The sequence below is a fragment of the Chiloscyllium plagiosum genome, chromosome 6, assembly GCF_004010195.1.
Source record: "Chiloscyllium plagiosum isolate BGI_BamShark_2017 chromosome 6, ASM401019v2, whole genome shotgun sequence".
Classification (NCBI taxonomy): domain Eukaryota; kingdom Metazoa; phylum Chordata; class Chondrichthyes; order Orectolobiformes; family Hemiscylliidae; genus Chiloscyllium; species Chiloscyllium plagiosum.
In genome coordinates this window covers 96,486,536-96,513,963 of record NC_057715.1, presented here as the reverse complement: position 1 = coordinate 96,513,963, position 27,428 = coordinate 96,486,536, and the positions used below count along the sequence as shown (strand labels likewise).

General features: G+C 41.7%; 1 protein-coding gene across 3 annotated transcripts in view; it reads right to left on the bottom strand.

The window, feature by feature from the left end:
* Nucleotides 1–11,012: 11,012 nt before the first annotated feature.
* LOC122550846 (rho guanine nucleotide exchange factor 17-like) overlaps nt 11,013–27,428 on the bottom strand; it is a 453,537-nt gene continuing 437,121 nt past the window's right edge. For all 3 annotated transcript variants that reach the window (XM_043692178.1, XM_043692177.1, XM_043692179.1), the window contains exons 16-21: nt 25,288–25,374; nt 24,113–24,180; nt 22,587–22,735; nt 21,363–21,537; nt 15,559–15,825; nt 11,013–13,440 (exon numbers count right to left, since the gene is read on the bottom strand). In XM_043692178.1, the coding sequence (XP_043548113.1) occupies nt 13,235–13,440; nt 15,559–15,825; nt 21,363–21,537; nt 22,587–22,735; nt 24,113–24,180; nt 25,288–25,374 (952 nt within the window). In that variant the 3' untranslated portion in view covers nt 11,013–13,234. The remainder of the gene's footprint in view (nt 13,441–15,558; nt 15,826–21,362; nt 21,538–22,586; nt 22,736–24,112; nt 24,181–25,287; nt 25,375–27,428) is intronic.

Here is a 27,428-nt window from a genome sequence, read left to right as displayed (position 1 = left end):
AATCGTTAATTAATCACACCTCATTGCACAATACCAATTCCAGAATAGTTAGCTCCCTGACTGGTTCCACAACATGTTGTTCCACGAAGAAATCTTTAATACATTCAGTGAACTCTCCCTCAGAGTTATCCTGGCCAATTTGATTAATCCAATCTACATACATATTAGAATCACTAATGATTATTGCCATACCTTTCTTTCAAGCTCCAGTATTTCCTGGTAGTCCAATGCAGGACTACTGTTTGGGGACTTTTAGATTACTCCCACCATGGACTCCGCGTTATTTTTATTTCTACAGACTGATCTCTCGTGCTGATATCATTTCTCACCAAAGCACTGATCTCAACCTTTATTTACAAACTTGCACCATCTTCTTTTCCTTTCTGCCTGTCTTCTGGAACACTGAGTCCCCTTGGATATTCAATCCCAAAACTGATCTCCCTGCACCCACTTTTCATGAAACCCCATCAAATCATACCCATTTGTCTCTATTTGTGCCATTAACTCATTCATTTTATTCCAAATGTTTTGTACATTCAGGTACAAAGCCTTTCAATTTATCTATTATTACATTTTCCTACCGTGGTTCAATTCCTTGGTGCAATATGACATTCATTCATTCTGTACCTTCCTTTCACTTTTTGGGAACAATCAGTTTCACCACTCAGTCCAGCCTTAGAGTCATCAAGATTGACAGTACAGAAAAATACACTTCAGCCCTTTGAGTCTATGCCGATCAAAGGCAACCACCTAACTATTCCAATCCCATTTTCTAGCACTTCTTGTTGAATACAAGCATTGAAATCACGGTGGCAGCGAGGGAAACCTCTCCAGACAGGATCTGAAGTTAGATCAGAGTCCATACCGAAAGGGGAAAACCCTGAAGGCAGAGCAAAACATTGGAAGAATTTCAAGGTACAGATGAAAAAGTCAGGAAGATTGTGAAGGCAGGACACAACTTCAGAAGACTTTGATCATAGGATAACAGAGTGGGGTGATTCCGAGCAGAGGGAGAAGATTCTTGGAAGTCTTTGATATTAGATATTAGATTCCCTACAGTATGGAAACAGGCCCTTCGGCCCAAACAGTCCACACCGATCCTCCGAAGAGTAACCCACCCAGACCCATTTCCCTCTGACTAATGCACCTAACACTATTGGCAATTTAGTATGGCCAATTCACCTGGCCTGCACATCTTTGGACTGTGGGAGGAAACCCACGCAGACACGGGGAGAATGTGCAAACTCCACACAGACACTCACCCAAAGCTGGAATCAAACCTGAAACCCTGGTGCTATGAGGCAGCAGTGCTAACCACTGAGCCACCATGCCGCCAAGCCACAAACTAGTAACTCTGTGGAGAGAAACTCTGAAGTGTCTAACTATGCCAGTGAAAGTATGAGCCTAAATCAAAGAATAAGGCAAACCATAGAGCAGCTCTTGCCACTTACAGAGAGTCCAAAATTAGGGGCTATAAAATGAATAAGAACAGGCCACCAATAAATTCAATAGTGAAGCTATTTCTTTATCAAATGAGTGATCAGAATGTGAAATTCATTACATAGAACATTACAGAGCAGTACAAGCCATTTGGTCCTCAATGTTGTGCCGACCTGTGGAACCAATCTGAATCCATCTAACCTATGCCATTCCATCCTCGTCCATTTGCCTATCCAATGACCATCTAAATGTCCTCAAAGTTAGCAAGTCTACTACTGGTGGAAGCAGTGCATTCCACGCCCCCTACTACTCTCTGAGTAAAGAAACTACCTCTGACATCTGACCTATTTCTATCACCCCTCAATTTAAAGCTATGTCCTCTCATGCTAGCCATCGCCATCTGAGGAAAAAGGCTCTCACTGTTCAACCTATCTAACCCTCTGATTGTCTTATGTGTCTTAATTAAGTTGCCTCCCAAACTTCTCTTTAACAAAGTTAGAGCATTGCAGCATGAAGTACTGAAGACAATACATGCAGATGTATTGGGTAGATAAATATATGACAGGGAGAGTTTTAGGATAAGGTTAGGTGAAGTCAGATGGGGGAGGCGTGGAGTGGAGCATAAACATCGACAGTTGGGCTGCAGGACCTATTTCTGTTTGATTGATTAAACAAAATAATACAATAAGGTTTTTAAATTATCTACTGTTGCCCTCAAGTGGTGACATAGAGGAGTTCTGTAATACTGAAAAGGAAAATGCATCATTCATTCTCCGGATTTTGCAAGGCAGTTTCTATTATATTCTTTTTAACAGCATCAGTTAATTAAGCTAGCAGTCAGGATCTGAGTGAGGTGGCTATTTTCATAACAGTTAAGAAAGATCGTGCTAATATTTGGAGGAAACGAAACATCAGAGATACGTAAGCGTGTAGGTTGAACTTCTTCCACTGGTTTACAAAGAGCATTTACAGCCCAGGAACAGGCCGTTCAGCCCTCCAAGCCTGTGCCGATCCAAATCCACTGTCTAAACCTATCGCCCAATTTCTAAGGATCTGTATCCCTTTGCTCCCCACCTACTCATGCATCTGTCCAGAAATGAATCTACCTTAAATGAATCTATGCGCCTGCCTGTATCACCCCTGCTTGCAACGCATTCCAGGCACCAATCACCCTCTGTGTAAAGTACTTTCCGCGTGTATCCCTCTTACACTTTTCACCTCTCACCTTGAACGCGTGACCTCTTGTTATTGAATCCCTCACGCTGGGAAAAAGCTTATCTCTACCAACTCTGTCTATACCATTCATGGTTTTGTAGACCTCAAGCAGGTTCCCCCCCTCAATCTCCTTTTTTCTAATGAAAACAGGTTTCATGTTGGCACTTACATATGTTTTTAATTTTTTGGCCGTATATATATATATATACTCTCAATGCAACATAACAGGCTCATTGATCAAGGGAGTTAATCAATGTGATTGCATCCCTCTAAATCTCGCATAGATCAGTCAATGGCCTTTCGTTCATGGAAGCAGCCTACTTACCACGTTAGCAGTGGAATTTACTGTGCCTTTTCCTAGATATTACTGAATGATCATAGCTCATGTAGAATGCAGCTATTCACTTGAAACATCTACATTCAAGTTGCGTAATAAACATTAAGTGGTATCAGCGGTTTCCGTGTTTAACTTCATTTGTTCTTCCTGTCTTTAGCTTTCTTTTCAGGATGCAAGCTGAAATAAAATGTTCACGGCTCTCTTCAGACCAGATACAATACATGATCAGAATCTTTTGGAATCATACCTGTCAGTAGGAGGTAATCTGGTTGATCCAACTGTGTTTCAGATATCTCAAAGAGATAACCTCCTACTGATGGCAGTTTCGCTTGTTGATGGAAGATGATAGAATTGGCTCCATTTAGCTTCTGGCCAATGCGTTGCTAAGGAATGCTGCCCTCTAGAGCAAGAGCAAAATGCTGCAAGGCAAAATGAGTTGACTACAAAAACTATTTAGCTTTTTGGAATTGTTCCCTGACTACTATGTTTTGATAGCAATGAAAATCTCAAACACATTATAATAGTGACTTTGCCCATCTCCAAAAATGGGCCAATCTTCCTGAGCAATTCTTGACTATTTTTCTACATATAGTCTTATCCCTTTAAACAGATTTCAGTGGAAGTGGAATAGTTAACTTGGGGTGGGCAAAATAATTTACCTCTGATATAATTCCTGATTGTGTAAAGTAAGATCAGGCTATGATTGTGGATTTAAAATCTGACTGGGGTTCGAGGGGGAGGTGTTGCACATGGATGAGTGCATTAGCAGGCATCTTCAACCACATGGGAGGAGATACGGCGGTCTTTAAAGAAGGAGGCCATCTGGTGTGTTCTGTGGTGGAACTGGTCCTCTTGGGAGCAGATACGGTGGAGCCAGTGGAATTGGGAATATGGGATGGCATTTTTGCAGGAGGTAGGGTGGGAGGAGGTGTAATCCAGGTAGCTGTGGGAGTTGGTGGGTTTGTAAAAAATGTCAGTGTTGAATTGGTCATCGTTGATGGAGATGGAGAGGGCCAAGAAGGGGAGGGTGGTGTCAGAGATGGTCTAGGTGAATTTAAGTCGGGGTGGAATGTGTTGGTGAAGTTGATGAACTGTTCAACCTTCCCGTGGGAGTACGAGGTGGCGCCGATGCAGTCAACAATGTAGCGGAGGAAAAGGTGGAGAGTGGTGCCGGTGTAACTCCAGAAGATGAACAGTCCACAGTATGGTTTGGCAGTTCCAGAATTATGAACCACTCATATTGAAGGAATGGCAATATAACATTACATCAGGATGAGGTGTAGAGGAGAACGTCCAAGTGGTTTGGCTCTCTTGCACCTGCTGTTCTTGCCCTTCTAGGTAGTAGAGTCCACAGATTTGTAAGGTATTGTCAAAGGAGACTTGTACAATTCTAGCCTCTGGCCTATTTTTGTTCCCATTTTATTGAGATGGAAAACACTTTGCACAAATACAGGCTAATTTGTTTAAGTTCTTGCATTGATAGAGCACCTTTCATGATCTCACAATGGCTCAAAGGGCTTTATAGCCAATTGAGTACTTTGGAAACGTAGTCGCTGTTGTAATGTAGGCAATATAACAAGTGGGGCAGTGAACGCTGTCCAAAGAGTCATGTCTTTGTGAATAGTCTTCCTCTTCAGATATGGTAGGGAGAAACTTAATGTGGAAAAAATTTGACAGAGAAAAGGAAAACATGCCAAACGCTTGGGTTTTTATCTGTGCTTTTCTTGATTGAATTTGGACTTGGGAATATTGCACCACTCTCCCAGTGGCAAGCAATATAATAACTGGTGGCAGCAACAGAAATCTTAAAGGCACCATTGTCAGATTGAGTTTCAGGCAAATTATTTTCAGTTTCATGCCAGAAGCAGGAATACATAGCTTCTAACATTTTGCACAATTAACTCAATGATATATTTTTAGCCCTAGTTCTATAAAGCAAACAATATCAAAGCATTTCACTCTGAAATTGCCCCTCTTAAATACATTTTTTGAAAATAAAATCAATAGAAATAAAAGATGCTTATACACAATGTAAGTAGCTGGCACCAGTGAACTTTAATTACGAAGATCGCACAGTGACAAAACAAAACAGCAATACGTGATAAACATGACACACTCACTTGGCTTTTAATGGTTCAGAATAAAAGCTTTCCAAGTACTGTAGTAGTTATAATTTAAATGCCCTGGCACAATAGTTGCACCAGTGATACTTAAACAAGTATATAAAAATATGCCATTAAATTCATATCAACAATTAAAGACAGAACAGTATGTACATAAGAGGAAATATATACCATTATTTACAATACACAAAGGTGGCTTCTCCCATTGCCAAGCAATTTTTAACATAAAGAAACAAATTGTTGTTTTCTCTCTGCATATAATTTTCTGTTCATTATTGTACTGTTAGCTCTTGAACTCAGTCCATGACAAGTGACTATTCAATGAAATTACTTTCAGTGCAGGCTTATCATTACAAAGCAATCCCCCAATAATAAAACTGACACAACGTTAAAGATACCACTATCTTGTCCAATTGGCCTACAAAGAATAGTTTGAGAAAATACTAAATCTTGCTCTTAAATGAACGTTGAAGATAGACTGATGATTGTATTCGGAAGATATTAAAAAGAAGGGAACATCTTGTATCAGAAGACTGATGCTTCAACAGTATGTACTTACTATATCGCATGTATCATTAATTATATTTAGCAAGTCTTTTAGACATAAAGGGGCACTCACTGTCACACCATAAAATATCTTGAGCCACGTGTCTGTAGCAATGGAAATCATATGATATCAACCAATAATCAATAAAGGTAACTATGACAAATGATGAAATACATTGACAATGTTTACTTTGTAACAGGTACATCATCCAGAGCAATGGCTGATGGAGAATCGAGCAAAACAGGCAATTCTCGGACCAAGCCTGTCCCCAAACAGTTTCAGCCTGCTTTCGAACCAGCTCTCCACAAGGCCAAGGGAATCATTTTTTCCAGCCAAGTTTTACTTTGGCCTCATTCCATCCTCCTGGTTTTCACATAATGGCATTTTTTTGTAGCAATATTCATGGAGATGTGTAACATTTAGTAATATGGATTTTTTAACTTCTCGCGTGCAAAAGAATTTTTAATCAGTGCCACTGAAAAAGACACAATGAGCATGCAACTAAAATTTAAAGATGTCCACAAACTCCAGACAATGAAGAAGAGAATAAAGAACACCATCTCAAGCCAACAGTTTCTTTAAAAAGTTTCCAACAGGCAGTGGAGTCCCAGTGATATCATCAGGACTTTTCTTATATTCCTAAAGAAGAACTCCACTGCCATTTAACATTGGCCACAGCAACGAAATGGTCACAGTTTTCCTGGTTAATTATCAAAGATGCCCCTCAAGCTTAGCGCATTTTGTTTTTGGGACTGCCCTATGAGGAAAACGTAGGCTTCCCTCACCCACACGTCTGCCTCATTCCCAAACTATTCTGCCCTGGAATCACCTCTTCCTTCTCAATCATCATAACTTCCTCTGAGCTTCCTGATTTTTATAGCCTGACAGCCATGCCCAGCCCTAATTTAACATTAAGTGATGGTATAATTCATGACTCTGTGCTGAATACCCTGCAAAAGTAATACATCTTTCCTGAACTCCCTCACTGCTCACTTGGCCACTTCCTTGTTTGGGAATTTTAATTATCTCAAAGTCTTGAAAAGGCACCATATTTCACCTGTATATTTTAATGCCATCTTTGCTGAAGTGCTTGCCTTTGTTTGGAGGTGTCTAATTTGGTTCATTTGGTTTCCCTGTTCTATGTTAATTCTCGTCTGCTGATCCTTACCCCGGGTCAAAAGAGGATGCAAAGTTCTCTACATGTATCTTGTATCTCATTTTGTGACTGGTGTCTGTCCAAATATAGTTCATCATTCACTTCATCCAATTGGTCCCTTGTTCAGGATTCACTGTCAACTGCAAAGAAAAAAAGACTCCAAGTTCTGGGTAAGTGGGGAACATGTTTGCCAGCATTAGCTCCAAGTGCCTTGCTGCCCTTACCTCTAAGAATATGTATTGATCATAGTCTCTCAAATTTCAACTGTCCCAGTATCCCTGATATTTCTGTGGTGAGACTATCATGGTCCTTTGTGTGAAAAAATGTTCACTGATTTTGTGGCCTGGCTCTAATCTAAGGGATTGTGTCCTTTTCTAGGTAACCCTGTCAAAGGAAATGGTTTCTCCATGTCTTCCATAGCATTGTTCCCTTCATCACTTCAAACATTTTGATTCTATCATTCCTCAATTTTCAGAACTCAAAGGGTATGAAGTCAAGTTGACAAAGTTGTTAAGTTAATGTATAAGGCTTTGGTGCAAGACTGCTATGGCTCCTCTTTCCTGAGATTTAATGCCCACAAAACTAACAGCAATGTTAGTGGATTTGGAGTTTTCTAATTAGCTGTAGATCATTCATTCCTTCTTGAAGCATGACTTCAGTCAATCGTTTTGCAATTTTACCCATTCTTGGTGATCAGCTACTGAAAACAACAAAAAGATCCAAAAATTTGATTTTGAACATGTGCCTAGCAGTCGCAAAACAAAAAAATACTTGGATCAGCACGTGAAGTGTCATAACATTCAAGGCTATGGGGCTAGTGTAGGAATGTGCAACTAGGGTAGGTAGTATATTGTTGGCTATACAGACTCGATGGGCCAAAGGACCTGTTTTGTACCCTGTTATAATATGATATATCTCCTTGATGGAAATGTCTTACAGAAATGCATCAATGTTAAACATTCCCAGATTGAAGTCAACGTGATTTAATCTCCACAGAGCAATTTCAATGAGCTCATTTACTTACTCTTGACAGATGTCACAAAACACTAAGTACATCTATAGACCCTCTGGGCTTACTTATCTCTCAGCATTTCCCCACTTGCACATTACAATCTGCTCCCTGATCAGAAAAATTCCTTTCCCCAATCTCTTTGGTACAATTTTTAAAAAAATCAATTACACTGAAAGTAAACTGCCTGCTGATGAAATATTTTTTCTGAATCGAATTGCAATGTATAACTGATTCTATTCTCACTGAACTATGTTACTCAGTTTAATTGTACATCCAACATCAGTCTAGGCACTTAGAATTCATTGCTTACACTATTTTAATTCTGCCTCTCCAAAATCATGTCTTCCAATCGACAGATTGTCAACTTCTTTTGTTCTTGCATTATAAGCATGGTGAGCTTTTTTTCCAGTATCCATGTGCCCCAATGTTCTTCAATATTTAAAAGTCACAAGGACAAGCTAATTAAAACTTACTCTGTGGTGCATATATATCCTGGGAGGAAACATCAGCAGCCTCAGAACTCGTGCAACTATTGCTTCACTGATGTAAGAAATGTAAAATTTAAGCAGTTAATAGGACGCATTCTGTACAATGTATAATGTGTTTGACTGGAATCATTGTGAAATTCTCCATAACATATGATGCTTGACCTTCTATGTGCTGGTACACGGGTTGTTAATGTTACATTTAAGCTGTAGTTTTGCCTTCACCATGTGAAATCCAAGGTTGTTCTGCCTCATCTCAAGTTGATCCTCGTAATGTGATGTGATTTGTGCTACCTATTTTGGGTCAGTACAAAGCTTTCCCCTCATGGATACAAAATATGTAACGCAAGTAATCTATTTGTACTGCTCGATTTTTACTGAAGATTATCAGTTACTAAACCCAACTCCTGGCTTAACAAGCCTTCTTTCTATGTGTAACAGTAAATATGGTGTGGGATTTCAAGACTATGGGGCAGATTTTAAGGAGAGAGGAAAGATTTAAAAAGGATATGAGGGGCAAATCTTTTACACAGAGGGTAGTTTGCATATGGAATGAACTTCCTGAGGAAATGGTGGACGTAGGTACAACTACAATGGTTAAAAGACATTTGGATAGGTACGTGAATAGGAAAGGTTTGGAGGGATAAGGGCCAGAGGCAGGCAGGTGGGATTTAGTTTCAGATTACATTTGGCATGGACGGATTGGACCAAAGGGTCTGTTTCTATATGACTCAGTGTTCCTTAACCAACTAGGGGGTTAGTATTACCCAAAAACTGAACTAGACTCACCATCTAAAATACAGTGCTGTAAGAACAGGTCAGACATCAGGAATCCTGCAGTGAGTAATTCACCTCCTGACTCCCCTATTTACAAGACATTTACAGTCCACCTTTTACAAAGCACCAGTCAGAAGAGAGATAGAATACTCCCCATTTTAATGCACATGTGCAGTTCCAACTACTCTCAAGACACTCAACACCACCCAGGGTAAAATGGCCCTCTTAATCAACCACTTATCCACCACTTTCAACTTTCATGTCCTCCACCACAGTGGCAGCAGTGTGTGCCATTTACACCTTCCAAACCTGTGACCTTTTAACCAAGAAGAACTAGGGTGTATGAGAACACCACCCCTCCAAGCCACTGACTATCCTGACTTGGAACTATAATGCCATTCCTCACTGTCACGGAGTCAAAACCCTGGAATTCCCACTCACATGACTGTCAACATACCTAAACCCTAAGCACAACCCTCTCAAGGACAATCAGGGATGAGCGACAACTGTTGGCTTTGTTAATAATGCTCATTAAAGAATATTAAACAAGATACCTTCCAGCCAGGAGCTCCAGCACATCATATTAAGAGACAGATTTGCAAATATAAGTCAAAATTCCACCAGGTTTGGGGCAAGTTTGGCACAAACAGCAGCACAAAGCACCACTGTTCGTAATACACATCCACTTAATCATTTTTGTTTTAAAGCAAACTTTGTTTACAAATAAAAATGTTTATGACATTTTTCGGTGAGTAAGGAAGGAGAATCTTCCAATTCTGAAAAAGTCCATCATGACTATAAACCAATTGTAACTTGGCAACTCTTACATTTCGGCCTATTATCATACATTCCACAGGAACCTGATCTCAAGTCAAAATGTTTCTAAACCTTTCTCTACATGAGTAAGATCCTGAGCTTTTTCAAATATTTCAAAATATAGCTGTTTTTCTAATATTAAAGCCAGTTGATACTAAAGAATTTGACTGGACAGATTGTACATAATTGTCCCTTTTCAGGTATAAAGTACCCAATCTAATCGCAGGATTCTAGACTCTGTGCATTCAGGGTAAGCAATTGCGAATTAACTTATGATTCGAAACATTAAGCTGTTTTTCCTTATCATTCTAGAATCAAATGCCATATCTAAAAGGAGCAAGAAGGTGTGAGCAAGGGAGAACTTTCTCTTAACATTTTAAAAAATACTCAAAACCAGTGACCAGCTGTTTGACCTTTCAGAAAGGGGGGAAAAAAAAAGGAGAATGGAACATACCTACTGACCTTCGAATTTTTAATCAGGCAAAATGTTTGAGGGAATGTTGTATATGTTCACAATCAAAGAACATCAGGTTTAATCTATCCAGCTCCTTTTAGGAGGAAATTAAAACAAAACAGGCAAACTATACTCCAGACCCAGCAGGCCAAGGGGCTCGGTGTGTGACTCACACCATTAATGCATTGTAAATACAGAAATTGCTGAAAAGCTCAGCAGGTCTGGCAGCATCTGTGAAGAGAAATCAGAGTTAACGTTTTGGGCACGTGACAAGAAGGGCCTGAAATGTTAACCGTATGATTTCTCTTCACAGACGTTAACAGACCTGCTGAGCTTTTCCAGCAATTTCTATTTTTGTTTCTGATTTACAGCATCCGTAGTTTAGATTAGATTCCCTACAGTGTGGAAACAGGCCTTTCGGCCCAACAAGTCCACACTGACCCTCCAAAGAGTAACCCACCCAGACCCATTTCCCTCTGACTAATGTACCTAACAGTATGGGCAATTTAGCTTTGCCAATTCACCTGACCTGCACATCTTTGGAGTGTGGGAGGAAACCGGAGCACCCGGAGGAAGCCCACGCAGACACAGGGAGAATGTGCAAACTCCACACAGACAGTCTGTCCGAGGTTGGAATCGAACCTGGGACCCTGGTGCTATGAGGCAGCAGTGCTAACCACTGAGCCACCATGCCGCCCCTATTCTTTTGGTTTTCATAAAAAAACAGTTGTCTTCACTTGCAGGTATTAATTCTAAATTTCAGAATTTGACTTTCAAGGGAAAGTTGTCGGCAATTATATACCGTATATCTGAAGGGCATTCACTTCAAAACAGTGAATAAAGTAAGTAAACACTGGACTGAATTCTTGACTCCAGTGCACTGGTTTCAATCCTTTGTTCTGTGGAAGCACTGAAGAAAAATATTTGCCTGAATCTGATTTTATGAAATGCAAACTTTTAGGTTAATATGTATTTAAATATTACTTCGGTAAATCCTTTGTAAGCCTTATAGATAGATTATTGAAGATCAAAATTAAAGTCATGTGGACAATACTAACAGTTTCCATTCAACTGGAGACATCTTAGATTTCCATTTTCTTTGATCCTCATTCAGAAGTCCTCTTTTAGTGTCATAATTCAATGGTCTCATAAACCATCTTACCCAACCACTCAAAAGAAAAACTGAAAATTGTGAAAATCCCCAAACAGGTCAGTGAGAACCTGTAAAGAGAAGTGAGTTTATAATATTTTGGCTATTAATTGTGCTGGAATGTCCAACTTCTGCATTTGTGCTGACTTAAGACCAAACATTTCATAATAAAACTGTTGTTTTATTACAGAGTTGTAAAGGGCAGAATGAAGTTCCACGGAGAGTTGGGAGAAAAGCAGGTTGGAAAAATTGTAGTTCCTTCACCGAGGTTGAGATCAACATACTTCAGTCTTGCATTTTCAAAAAAACTCGACTACACAGAACAAACAACCAGATTAAGCCACAAAATGTAAAAAAAAAGCTTGTGTCAAATGTCTAGAGATACCTTTTAAACATAAAAGATAAATGCATAAATTAAGTGCTGTAAAAGGTAACTAAGTTAAAATGAACATAAATACTGTACAGGAGGACCAATGTGATATAACTGACCAAATGTTAGCTTCAGCTATGATTATGGTCTTCATTAGACCAAGGTGATTATGTGGCACTAATTAACTAGTGCTTCAGCAGATGTCTGAATGTCCTCTGGTTGAATGGTTCTAAAGTGTTGGTCCTCCATGATCTTGGCCACATATTGCACATTGTCACTTTACACACCCTCTGGCTTCTGTATAAACTGGCTCTATTCTACACAGAAGGCAGTTGAACGCAGCCAAGCACATACTGGAACGCTGCAGCTGTTGATACATGTTGAGGTACTTACGATGTAATTCGTCGGCCCTCTGAATGAACGTGACAGTACAAAGAAAGACATTTTGAGTCATGCCCAAAAGGTGATAATACTACAAACACAGTTCTCTCTCATGCAGATTCACTGAGAATGAACGTTCACATACATGTTTGTCTTGAGTAGATCAGTACATACACGCATGTCATGGTGAGCTCCATTTTGTGGTTCATATAAATATGATGCATTAGAGTGAGGTCTTCTGATCGCCAAAGGCCGCTTCATTTCAAATAGCAACAAAAAGCAGAGATCCACTGTCACAATATCCATGCAGATCACCAACATTGTTCTAGACAGGTTCCCACAGATGAACTTCTTATTGGAAATGATTACTTGGACGTTACACAGCCATGTTGCGATCAGGTTGAAGCACAGATAAACGTTCCACATAATGTTTGCTAAAAGATACTAAAGTCAGCTTCTCAATTTTTGGTCAGACAAATAAGGGATAATGGGAAAGACAGCTCTGGTCATAGTAGACAATGTCCTGGACAAAGTACTATTCCCACAATTCCTTGCCTTTTCTTTTGGTTTAACTTTTTTTTAAACATTGCATCACTTCTTGGTCCCAAACTTAGGTGGCTTCTTCATCAATGGGAACCTATAATTATCACAGATGATGGGGACTATTCTCCCTAGCTCCATTCGGTCACTCAAAAGCCCCAACAACTGTGAGCTACTTCACGTCCACGTCACACTGTGCGACACAGAATATAGCATCACAAGCTTTGCGGAGAACTCAGGCTGAGCATTTTGCAATCTGCAGACACATCTTAAGACCTGTTGATCATTCACTCAGGGGTCCTGCTCGTGTACTGTTTTAAAAAAAAGAACAAACAATGCGCACAGAGACTAAATGCCCAAGCATTAGACAAAGCACACTGGGAGACAAACAATTAAGGTAGTCTCATGGCCAACACCAGGCTCCAATCTTCTCAAACACGCCACAGGAGGAGATGGTTGGTGCTATCATCACGGCCGACAGTCTCACTGCTGTTGGTAAGGCGAAAGTCCTCATAGCCATCACCTCCGCTGATCACCAGCATGTTGGTTTTCAGTGGAATAATAGCAGACGATCGGCGTCTTCCTGAATCTCGCTTCTGGGAGCCAACCAATCTTTCACCACCTGTACTGGGGCGGCCTAGTGGATTAAATCGAGGAGTTAGAGACTTTATACAGAAATACTGTTCGTGCACATTTTAATCAATCACGCTGAATGTTTTGACCCAAATCTATTCTGATTTAAAAAGAAACCTCAATGTACAAAATCTCAGATTCGACATCATGAAAATGTGTCATTTTTAGAACAGGGAATCGTCAAATGGCCTCATTGCTTTCGCAATTTGTCTCGGTTTCTCCTGAAATACTTCTCCTTTCGTGATCTTTTACTCATTGACATAACTCACTGCAACACAGTCCCAATAATTGATCCTAGATTTATACTGTCCTTCGTGTGAAATGGTTCTGCTTGAATTTCCTACCTACTGTCGATTTCTATTATACTATACTATGTTGTCTAATTTTTGAACATCTTTATCAATATGTACGATTTACCCAGGGTCAATTTAATCCTCTCTGTCTTATAATTCTGAAGGGTAGTGATATGTTTTGTATCACAGTCAGAGACATGCTCATGTCAACATCAGTGTAATACCAACTGTGACCTTAAAATATAACAGCCTCATATTCCATTTCAACTTAGTTCACTTGAAGCATGATACTCTACTGGAGGCATGCTGCTCTATTCCTGAAGAAGGGCTTATGCCCAAATCGTCGATTCTCCTGTTCCTTGGATGCTGCCTGACCTGCTTCACTTCTCCAGCAATACATTTTTCAGCTCTGATCTCCAGCATCTGCAGTCCTCACTTTCTCCATGCTGCTCTATTGTAATGCAATTTCTTTACCTTAGCCCTGACATTCATGTGCCTGAGAAATGTAATGTTTGTATATAATAGTTGTGATTTTAAAAATGTCATATTAAATATTTGGATAGTATGAGCTCTCATCAAGCAAGAACAATCCAACCCTGTTCTAGTTTTCCTATGACATTGACTTTTCAGTTCTGGTATAATTTTGGTTGGACTATGATATACCGGAACTTTCCTGTTGCAATAACCAACAGTGTACTTATTAATTCAAATATCTTTCCATAAATGTCCTATACAGGAGCGTCACTGCTTCTCATCTGCCTTCTATCCCACGGCTAATGCAACCCATTACCATTTATAACTTTATTTTTCTGTAGCCAAGCCTCTGGCTAATGATTTAAGGCAATAACCCAAAACTCCCTTTCCTAATCAAAGCATGGAACAATTATTTCATTATAAAAGTACTTATTGTCCACTTTTGTTCAAGTAATAACTCATGTGAATGTGCTTTGTGAGACACATCAATTTTTAAAATGATAAATATTTAATACACAAGTTGCATCACAAGCGTCAGCATCTCTTTCCAGCAGCGTGTTTCATGTGCAAAACCGTGAGAATGCAGAACTAATCAAGACAGGGCTAATGAAGCTGCAACATACAAAAAAAAATCTGACTCGAAAATCAGGATAAAGCGCAGGAAATAAATATTCCCATCTTCTTACTCCCTCCTGTCCTTCAAAAGAAATGGCATTTGTTAAAGAGCCCAGGGGCTGAATGGCCTGCAGCCACATTGTGAATTCCATGTAATTCTATGTACAGGGGGTCTCCCATTTCATAGAAGTCTGATTTATGAATGCTTGTACTTACCAAGGCGATCTCATACAGGGGTTTAAATTTTAAAGAGCAGATGTACAAATGTTTCTTGTGTTTAAGGACAGCTACTTTACATTGTCCTGCATGTGTTCCAACTCCAGAATGGAACTCATTCCCAACGTGGGGACTACCTGTAAATACTACAATCTCATCAATAATGGGCAATATTGGTCAGTATATGTAGAGCTATTGTTGGACTAAAAACAGAGGAACAATACAAGTTTCCAGTGGAGTACATTAAAACCTTATACAGAATTAGGCAGTACATAAACTATTATAAGACCACAGTAGCTTATTATTTCTCCTTTGTTTGTAAATACTTCATTGATAGAAGAACCTTACTGTGTTATCTCAAATATAGTTGTGCGTAGCATGCAGAATCACTTTAAAATTGAAAAGTCAGGGGCAGTGACTAAGTCAAATTGAATGAAATCAAAGGCAATGTAGCTTTCTCATGGCTTTGGTGCACAGAAATGGTTCTTAACAGAAAGATTGAAAGTCAAGGGTTAAAGACTTGCCTGGGTCCCTCGCTGGTGGGAAACTGAGATCAAAGACTTCTGGCAATTCAATTGCTGTGAGGAATCGAACATGTCCCGTGTGTCCGTGCGCTGAACCCATGGGTATTAAAGGTGTCCTGAGGGAGGTGGTATTGGCAGTGACATGGGGATTGGAGAGTGTTAACACCACACCAGCACTAGTTCCAATCCAGAGAAGGTCTTTACAGGCAAGTAGGGCAGTAATTCGTAAGCAGGCAGCTTTGTGCTGACGAATAATGGCATCGGAACCTGTCGAGGAAAAAAACCCTTATTATACACTCACGAAAATTCACAATTAATATTTTATGTATTGTTTACTTAAGTCAGACAAGACTGTGGCATCTTCCACTTCATAGAATATTAACCACAGATTACCTACAAACTTTATCTATTGCTGCATTTGTGTTCTTCCTTCCTGTAATTTTTTTTATACCTTTAGGGGGTGCTGGTGTCACTGAAAAATGCCAGAATCTATTGCTATTCTTCAGTACCTTTGAGAAGGTGGTGGGGATCACTTTCTGACAAATTAGTTTTTTCGTCTGCAGAGGGCAGCAAAGAGTCAGCCACACTACTGAGGTTCTGGAATCATATGCAGGTCAGACTGACTATCAGGGAGGGCAAAACAGAGATGTACAGCACGGAAAGTGTACAGCACGGAAGCAGACCCTTTGGTCCAACTCATCCATGCCAACCAGTTATCCCAACCAGATCTAGTCTCACCTGCCAACACCTGGCCCATATCCCTCCAAACCCTTCCTGTTCATATACCCATCCAAATGCCTCTTAAATGTTGCAATTGTACCAGCCTCCACCACGTCCTCTGGCAGCTCATTCCATACACATACCACCCTCTGTGTGAAAAGGTTGCCCCTGAGGTCTCTTTTATATCTTTCCCCTCTCACTCTAAACCTATGCCCTCTAGGTCTGGACTCCCCCACCCCAGAGAAAAAAATAATTGTCTATTTACCCTATCCATGCTCCTCATGATTTTATAAACCTCTCAGGTCACCCCTCAGCCTCCGTGGCTCCAGGGAGAACACAGCCCTAGGCTATTCAACTTCTCCCTATAGCTCAAATCCTCCAACCCTGGCAACATTCTTGTAAATCTTTTCTGAACCCTTTCAAGTTTCACAACACCTTTCCAATAGGAAGGAGACCAGAATTGCACGCAATATTCCAACAGTGGCCTAACCAATGTCCTGTACAGCCGCAACATGACCTCCCAACTCCTGTATTCAATACTCAGACCTTACTATTAAGTGTATAAGTCCTGCTAAGATTTGCTTTCACAAAATGCAGTATCTCACATTTATCTAAATTAAACTCCATCTGCCACTTCTCAGCCCAATGTCCCTAGATCCTGTTATAATCTGAGGTAACCTTCTTCGCAGTCCACTACACCTCAAAAGTTGTTGTCTAAATCATTTTAAATTGTCAGCGTTGTTTCATTGCAGCATTGTTAAATCCATTGCAGTTGGGCAGCTAGTAAGAATAAGAAAAATGTTTATTCCAGACTAATGCAATATGTCCCTGCTTTTCTCAAAGCCAATCTGCATTGCTCAGTTATCAAGTAACATTGACAGGTCATTGGGGAGTAAAGGCTCCTGATATTCCTCGTAAGGGAAAGTGCACAGTACAGGTAAAGTTGCCATAGTCCCAGAGGGCTGCTGTCACATTAGAGAAAGATGTCTGATGGTAGTTTAACCTGACAGTCACAACAGCTCAGGCAAGGGCTAAGCTTGAGAGAGCAGAAGCTTCAGGGTAACCAGAGTGGATGCAGGAGTCGAACCTGCACTGTTGGGCATCACTTGTATCACAAACCAGCCATCCAGCCAACTGTGCTAAGTAGACCGAAAGCAGGGGAGAAGCTCTCGTCAATGGGATATAGGATGATCAAAAGCAATGCTTGAATCTAATGAGAAATAAAAGTCTGAATACATGCTGCAAGAGACAAATAATTAAAAACCAGCCAGATACAATCTCTCGGCTTGACTGCATAACTTTAGGAAAATAGTCAAGCCTGGGCAGCTGTGGGCAACACAAACTTATTTTAAAAGGTACAGGTTTGTCTGGATGTTATGGCAAGCTATTAGCAGAGGGCAGCAAAAGAGAGAGACAGAAGGACTTTCCAAATTTTTAAAATAATTTGTGGGGATGTGGGCGTCACTGGTTGGCTGTGGTTCATTTTGGCAATGGAGGAGGCCAAGGATGGTCATGCCGGAAAGGGAGTGGGAAGGGGAATTGAAATGGTCGGCCCCTGCGGGCCTGGCTGAGATGCTCAGTGAGCCGTTTCCTAAGTGTAAGTGTTATTAAACAAAGCAAACGATGGCAGTTATATCCAAACTTTTTGAGCATCCAAACATCCTGACTTTGCAGTGGGTTCTGGCGAAAAGTTATTGACCTCCAATACCTGGTGGAATTTAATATGGTTGGTTGGTGGGCAGTCAGCATGCAGCAAGAAACCTGGGGTCACCCCCACTGACCCAATGGCCAGGAGACGGGATGGAATAAAGATTCCTAACTGCCTGCTCCCCGGGGTCATTTAATTGCTGCACCTCCGAGCACAGATAGCCTGTCCCTGAGAGCTTGGTTAGAGACAAAACAAACTGCAGATGCTGGAATCCAAAATAGACAGGCAGAGGGTGGAACAACACAGCAAGCCAGGTAGTCTTAGGAAGTGAAGTCAACATTTCGAGTGTAATCCTTCTTCAAGACAGGGAGAGGGTGTGGGGGGAGCTGCAGATAAAGGGGAGGTTGGGACAGGTTGGTGAAGTTGGGATAGATGAAGACAGTGGAAGAGTGCAGCAGGTCAGGCAGCATCCAAGGAGCAGGAAAATCGACGTTTCGGGCATGACCCCTTCTTCAGGCTTATGCCCGAAACGTCGATTCTCCTGCTCCTGGGATGCTGCCTGACCTGCTGCGCTTTTCCAGCAACACATTTTTCAGCTCTGATCTCCAGCATCTGCAGACCTCACTTTCTCATAGGTGAAGACAGGGAGAGGGTACGACCTGGTTGGTCAATAGGAGGATTAAATCTGGTTGGTGGCAGGGAGGAGTGGAAGGTAGGGGGAGGGGCTGGGAAGGAAGTCGAGGGATGGGAAGGGAGGTTATTTGAAATTAGAGAACTCAGCGTTGAATCCTCCGAGCTGTAGGCTGCCCAGGCGGAAGATAGGTGGTGTTCCTCCAATTTCCGCTGTGGTTCATTTTGGCAATGGAGGAGGCCAAGGATGGTCATGCCAGAAAGGGAGTGGGAAGGGGAATTGAAATGGTTGGCCCCTGTGGGCCCGGCTGAGATGCTCAGTGAGCCGTTTCCTAAGTGTATGTTCAGTCTCTCCGATGTAGAGAAGACCACATTGGGACCACCTGATGCAGTCAACTAGGTTAGAAGAGAGGAAGGATTGTTTGGGGCTCTGGATGGAGGTGTGGAAAGTGGTGTACCGGCAAGTTTTGCATCTTTTCCAGATGCAGGGGAAGGTACCAGGGTTTCGGGGGGGGGGAGGGGGGTCAGGTGGGGAGAGTGGCACACACCAAGGACTGTTGAAGGGAACGGTCCTTGCAGCTGGTAGGGGGGGGGTTGGGGAGGGGAAGATGTTCTTGGTGATGGGGTTTAGTTGGAGTTTGTGGAAGTGCTTAAGGATGATGCGTTAGATGCTTCCAACTGATTAGAGACCAGCAGTTCTACAGTCCCAACAGCACTCTCCAGGAGCAGTGGCCAATGTCAGTATTGCTCTGGGGTCTATCCAGAGATCGGCAATGGATCCTCTGAAGAGGAAGTATGGGATTCCCTGGGGTTTTCTGAGTGGCCTTCTCAACCAGAATACCCCTCCCCCGCTGCTGATTGAACACCAGCAGCAGCCGGAATGAGGTCCTTAACAGCCTCAAGAGTTGCCCAGGTGGCCACCCCAAGTCTTGTCAACCTGGATTTCAATGCAGAAAGGGGCAGGAAGGCAGTTGGGTCACCACCTTGCAGCCTTCTGCCCAATCCCGCGCAAACCCAGCATCAATCCAAACACTTTAGGTCTCCATAGATGTTGCTGAACATTCCCAGAATTTTCTGTTTTGCTAACTGAATTCTCAACAGATCTGTGTTTGTACTTTTGTCAATAATCCCCTCTGCACATTGCAACCCCCAAACTGTGACCATGCTGTTGAGCAGGGAGTGGTCAGGATACTATACAGAATTAAGGCCCTTCGTTCGATTACTGCTGAACAGACCACTTCACGTGCTTTGAGATAATGGCCTAAATCTTCCGGAATTGGGATTGTCGGATATCGGATGCAAGTTGAGGGATGCATGTCGGTATCCCTGAGAAATCTTGGTTCACACATGAGCGATGAAATTGCTGCAAGGTTTGAACCTCTAACAGGCTAATGTATGTAGGGCTCCTGCCTGAAACATTGATTTTCCTGCTCTTCGAATGCTGCCTGACCTGCTGTGCTTTTCCAGCACCACTCTAATCTTGACTCTGACCTCCAGCTTCTGCAGGCCTCACTTTCACCTGATGTATGTTGCCTAGGGCCTGTTCAGGCAGACTCAAGCACTGAACTCAAGATGGGAGACTTGTATCAATTACATGGAACGTACCTGGATTGACCCTGAAAAGGTTAGTCGGGTTAATAGTTGGTCTTACTCAATGATTAACAGCATAGCACAATTCAGCATAGACCCAACTGCCCCTATCACCTCTTCACTATCACCCCAACCAAACGACTAATCAGCTGACCACCTGATACATCCCTGACTAACCCGGTGCTATCCTTATTGATCTGGCCTACACGTGACTCCACACCGACAGCAATGACCCATATCCAGATCTCATCTGCTCTTTGAGGTTACCAAGCCAGCCACTCAGTAGGAGGGCAATTAGGGATGAGCAATAAATGCTGACCTAGCCAATAATATCCACAACCCAGAATGGAATTTAAAATAAACTCACCCAGCCACTCACCAACCTTACTCAATTTTGAAATATTTAATCACATATAGAGTCATAGAGATGTACTGTTTCATTATTTTTTGTCCCTGATGAGTCACAGAATCCCAACAGTTTGGAAACAGGCTGTTTGGCCCATCGAGTCTACACTGACCCTCCAAAGAGTAGCCCACCCAGATGCACCTCACTATCTTGTCCCTGTAACCCTGCATTTCCTAAGGCTAATCCATCTAGCTTACACATCCTTGGGCACTATGGGCAATTTAGCATGGCCAATCCACCTAACTTGCATACCTTTGGACAATGGGAGGAAACCAGGGCACCCAGGGGAAACCCATACAGAAACGGGCAGAATGTGCAAACTCCACACAGACAGTTGCCTGAGGTTAGAATTGAATCCAGGTCCCTGGTGCTGTGTGGCAGCAATGCTAACCACTGTGCCACCATGATTGCCTCCAGTGATGCCCGGATCAGAGTCCTGGCTGGGACATCACACAGGCATTGTCAATGCACTCTGCATAATATGAACCAGATGGATTTAATTCCTTGCACTACCCTATCCTCCTTACACTGAAGGCACTAACTGAGCTGAAGTGGAGTTTCCGAGATACCTATTGATGCCTCACCCATGTGGCCATTCACCCAGTGATTTTCAAACATCGCATTTTCAGAGAAAATGTTTCACTGTGGGATGAAAGTGATTGCTTCTAAAATGCATCGCTGCTTTTGTATCTCTAATCTACCTTGAAGCCATCTTATTATCTCAAGCCATAAAACATTACAAGTTGCTCCAGCTACACTGACTTCTCAGATGCATTAGGGATATACCTCCGTGAAGTGTTTTGGTTTTACCTGCGAGCATTTTGTGTACTGCAGGAGCTACGTCGACCTCTGCCAGGTTTTCATAGGTGCCAGCGTGGTAGAGCTTCACCTGCGCGCTGCTTTGGAGTGCGATCCAGACTCCCAAGCTGGAGCTCACCATACTCGTCACACACCGATTGGTATCTTGTCCAATCTGGATCATGTGCTGCCATTGAACGTGGAAACAGACAAAGGGTCAGCAATCTCAACGTTTACACAAGGTTGCTCAACATAAGGACAATGGTCAGACTTGCTTCCACTAGAGTACGCCATCATGCCTAATTACTGCACAGTACATTCCTCTTCATCTACAGTGGCAAAACTCCACAAGGTTCTCCAACTGTCGCTTTGGCGGAACATTATAACCAGCTGGAAATGCCTTCACCTTCACCGCATGGACAGTACAGCTCCACCACCACCATCTCAATGGTAATAAAGGATGGGCAGTCAATTCCGGTCAAGTCAGCCATGTCCCTTTCCCGTAAATAGATTAAGAATAAATGAGTGGTATTCAGCTGCATCTTAAAAGCAGAGCACTGTGCCCCCCCTTTGTACTTATTAAATTGGATCTTTTTTATAATTACAAAATCGTCAAGCATTTCTACTTCATGTTTATATCATTAACATTTTAGGTGACAATATGTTTCACAACAAGTGATACTGTTTGGTTGCTGTACTGGGCAAATGGAGGCAAGTTGAGGATCATGATTAATTCCTTTAGAAAATTAAAGTGCAAGCCCATCACTTTGGCTTTCAGGGTGTCATCACTTGCTGCAGCATAAATGTGACATTAACATTATGGAGGCAAAGAGGACAGACTTGCACTCCCAATGTGCCCAAGTTCCTGATGTTTACGGCTCCCAGGTCATATTGTGTACTTGGATAGAGGTGGAAAAAAACCTTTTATGACAGGGTTTTCGGCATTTTAAATTTTAAAGCATATAAGTGGAGCCAGTCCTCAAGCCTATGTTCTAAGTATTCATATATTTTCTGTTATGAGAATGGCGTCACATTATTTTAATGTGGAACTTAAAACTGTGCCAAACAATCAAATTCAATCCAGCGGCACTACCCCACTGATGGAATGATTGTTCCTTTACGTTGCATGGGATGTTAACCTGCTGGCTGAGGTGCCATGGTCTACCTTCTGACTGCCGTGGATCAGAGCTGGTGTTTGCATTTACAGATGATGCCAACCCACTGCTGAGCACTGACCTCCTGGCAAAGTGTGACAGTGTTGATGATGAGAATCCGGTTCTGGCATCCGCACCAAAGCTTTCCTGCCACCTGTACCATCTTGGTGACAGGATTTCCTGGCGACCCCAAGCACAACGTGTTTGAGTTCTGTGGATCCCAGAAACTTCCTGCGTTGGGGCGAAACACAACAAATAATTAAGAAAAATACTGTGGCAATCGAGGGGATCAACCATTAAGACTTTCCCTGACAAGCTGAGGAAATACTTAATCCTTTTGGTGGCAAACCCATTTTCCTCTATTCATTATCAAGATGCAAAGCCGCTGTTGAATGATTGTGAACATTAAGTACGTGTTAAGGCTGCTTGAGATCAAGGTGACAGTTTAATATTTGTCGACATGTCTTCTTTTCAAGTCTGTCTGCTTTCAATAAGAGCCAAGAATTTAACAGCAGGAAACTGATAATCAATTTGATGGAAATCCCAGAATGTTAACTTTGGCTTTAGACACATGTCTAAAGATGAAGAGATGTGCTTATTGTGTTTGGTAAAGGTTCAATCAGAAACTGGTAAACTATTCATTTAAAGATAAAATTTCTTTGCTAACTAACTAAAAATCTGGTGAAAGGGTGACAGGGCTAGGTTTATTAGGGGGATGTAATTTTAACTTTGAGAGACAGTGAGAAAACGTAGCAGCCAGTTTGACATTTCTCCTGATTTTCCCTTCTGCTGAAGGCAATGGACGTTAGTAGGAAAGTTGTAAAATCAGCTGCAGCTTTGACATCACTCGCCTTGTGCCATTCCACAAATTAAAATTAACCACAGTGTTTCTAAATGAGTGGGATGGCACAATTATGATCAGGCAAGCAGCTAGTTTAATGACCTTAACTGCACCCCTGTTAGTTAATTTGGCAATTGGCCTAGAATGGAACTGAACTGTAAAATAATGGTCCCAGGGTCGTTACTGAGGCAGCTGGATGGTGGCTGCAGTTTCACAGGGGCTTTAGTCTTCCAGGGGTATATACAGCCCCATCGTTGTCATCCACTTTTTTCCCTGTATACTGTTCGAAAGTATGCATTGTCAGGAGAGGATTGGGCTTGGCAGTAGGGCATTTCACAGTCACGTAACCATTCCAACTTTCAAATCCAGGGAAACTTGAACTATTACAGGGACATCTACAAGTCGTTTCCGTTTGCTGATACATTTTTCTATCTAGAAGAAAATAGCAACATTCAAGAGAAATAGGTCATTTGGTCCCTTGAATGTGATCCATCATTCAGGGGCTCTGACCTCTGGGAACCATTGAGTGAGTCAATGCAGTTAGGCAAAATGAGTAAATTTTGTTTAAATGTGCCTGTAAATTTTAGATACCTAATATATTTAATGAGAGATAAAAGCAAACAAGGATTATTTCATACTCTTAATAACTCTTCGAGATAAACTCTGCAACATTATCATAGATTTTGTTTACTGGAGTGACAACACTGTATTTACTAAGGTGTTCTTTGTAGTTATCTGGCTAATCCAACATATAACCCTCAACAAACCTGCATCTCTTTGGTAGACCATCAATTCACCATTTGCCAATGAGACAAAGACTTTGTTGTCGAGGTACCTATGAGAGAAGGAAAAGAAGTAGAGGCAGATAAACTAGTCGTATCTCATAGTGCTTTCAACCAAACAGTAAGTACCTGTGTCATTTTGCACAAATACATGTTTGTGAGGCATTTCAAGTGCAAAGAGGTTTGACAGCTGCTCCCAGTTTTCATGCACTAGTCCATGTAGAAACAGACATTCAAAATTCACCAGTGTATGCCACCATTTGCCCACATTGCTTTAATAGCTTCAGCATGGATGCCATTGTGGCTCACCATTGCCTCGCAGTGCCAGGGATTCCAGCCTTGGGTAACTCTCTGTGTGGAGTTTGCATGTCCTCCCCCTCTCTGCATGTGTTTGGTCTGATTTTTTCCCACATTCCAAAGATGTGCAGGTTAGGTGGAGTCGCGATGCTAAATTGCTCTGTAGTGTCCAGCAATGTGCAGGGTATGTGGATTAGCCATCGTAAATGCGGGCTTATGGGGACAGCGAGGGTGGATGGGAGGGATGCTCTTTGGAGGGTCGGTGTGGACCCGATGGGCCAAATGGCCTCTTCTGCACTATAGGGAGTTTAGGATTTAAAGTCCAAAAGGAAATTGAGACATATATTTTACATCTGAATCATTAGCACTGAGAAAATGTTGGAAATTATTGTGAATTTTAAGAATTGAGGACATTCTAATATTGTGAATTCTCCCTTGATTATGTGCTCTCCCTTACTATTTCAAGAGATAAAGAGTGTGTCATCTTTAACTAAAGTATCAGGTCTCTGGCAAAAATATCAACTCAACTACACTTTTGCTAATGAGCCGGTGAGATCTTTCTTTGAGGCTAGAGTTTATGAACTGGCTGTTCCCCCCTTTACACCTATTTTCTGAAATATATTTTAATGCAACCTGCTCAGAGTTTCTGGAGCAGGTGGGACTTGAACACAGACCTCTTGGCCCAGAGCCAGGGGCACTATCAGCCCTGTTAATAAATCTCTAATATCGTCATTTGATTGGGACACAAATAATTAATCCATTAATCCCAATAGGCTGCCAGTTGAACAAGCAGGAGCACAAACTTAGACGCTTCATGAAAGAGTGGATCTAAAATACATGTGAAGCATTGTCGTTGTACTCACAGGATACACATGACCGCCGCAGAGTGCTGCATTTTCATACTGTTCTTCCGGTTCCGGATGCTATCAGACGACTGATAGACATGAATGCTGAAAAAAGATGTGGACCAACATTATCAAGCTCACAGGAAGCTGCAAAGGTTTGGAATGATAACATAAGAATATAATAAATAGGAGCAAGAGTAGGCTAGTCAGCCCCTCAAACCTGCCCACCATTCTATAAGAGGTCCACAGCAGAGAAAACGGTCAAGTCTGTGCCAATCAAAAGCAACTACCTAACTATTCTAATCCTATTTTCCAGCACTTGGCCCATAGCCTTTTGTGCCTTGGCACTGCAAGTGCACATCTAAATACTTCTTAAATGCTATGAGGCTTTTGCCTGTACCACCGATGACTGGTTTTCCCAGGCCTCAACTCCTCTTTCACAGCACCTCCTCATAGCCCTCAATTCCTCCACTGCCTCTTTAAATAATTTCAGTGATCTAGCCTCCACAATGCTCCGAGGTAGAGATTTTTAGAATCTTGTATAGTTCAATAAGATAACCCCTCATTCTTCTAAACTCTTATGAATAAAGGCTTAACCTGCTTAGCTGTTCTTGCTAAATCAACTCTTTCATCCCAGGAATCAGTCAAGTGAGTCTCAGTTAACAGCCTCCAATGCCAGCACATCCTCGCTTAGACTCAGGGACCAAAACTGGACACGGTATTCCTGGTGCTCCTGTATTCTAAGACCCTGTACAGCTGTAACATGACCTCACTATTTTTAAACTCCGACCCTCTAACAATAAAAACCAAAATGGTTGCCTTCTTAATTTCTTGTTGCAGTACCTGCTAACATTTGTGTTTCATTCACAAGCACACCCAGATACTTCAGGGCTACACTTTTCTTTGGAGTCTCCATCCATTTAAATAAGTGAGTGGCTCTTGATTCTTCCTTCTCACACTTCCCTACATTAAATTCCACCCACCAGGTTTGTGCCCACTCACCCAATGATATCCCCTTGCAGATTCCTTACATCCTTAGCATATTTGGATACATTACACTCTGCCCCCTCTTCCAAGTTATTAATATAAATGGTAAACAATTGAGGTTGTCAGACTAATTCTTGTGACACTTGATTAGTTATGTCATTCCAATCTGAAAGAGACCCATTAATCTAAACTCTTTATATACTATGTGCTAACCAATCTTCAATCCATGCTCGTACATTACCCCCAATACCATAAGCTCTTAACTTGTGTAATAACCTTTTATGTGGCACCTTATCATATACCTTCTGGAAATCAAAATACAGCACATCCACTAGCTCCCCTTTTTCAAGTCTATTTGTCACGAACTCAAAGAACTCTAGAAAATTTGTCAAATATTATTTCTCTTTCACAAAACAACACCGACTCTGATTGCGATAAGCTTTTCTAAATATCCTCTGGAAATGCTACGTCTTGTGTTATTATAATATTCAACCTGACCATTTGGTGGCTTTGTTACAATTCAATAGCTGAGCTAAACTCTACAGAGTCACAAACGGAATCAGAAATTGCTGGCAAAACTCAGCAGGTCTGGCAGCATCTGTGAAGAGAAAGCAGAGTTAATATTTCGGGTCCCCTGATCCTTCTTCAGAACTTTACTTTCTACAGAATCACAAATGATTTGAATTGCATACAATGTGCATGTGACTGCAGAAGTTACAATAACATCCGGTTGTCATGTTACAATAATTACTGCAAGGCAATGATCTTCCGTTAATAAAAGAACATTTGACGCAAATTTAACAAGAGAGTTGAATGCAACATGGCAATAGATGCCAAATGCTATTGTCTCAAATGGATTGCATTTGTTATTTGTATTGGAGGTGATTACATTACATTACAGTATGGAAACAGGCCCTTCAGCCCAACAAGTCCACACCGACCCGCCGAAGCGCAACCCACCCATACCCCTACATTTACCCTTTACCTAGCACTACGGGCAATTTAGCATGACCAATTCACCTGACCCTGCACATCTTTGGACTGTGGGAGGAAACCGGAGCGCCTGGAGGAAACCCACGCAGACACGGGGAGAACGTGCAAACTCCACACAGTCAGTCGCCTGAGGCGGGAATTGAACCCGGGTCTCCGGCGCTGTGAGGCAGCAGTGCTAA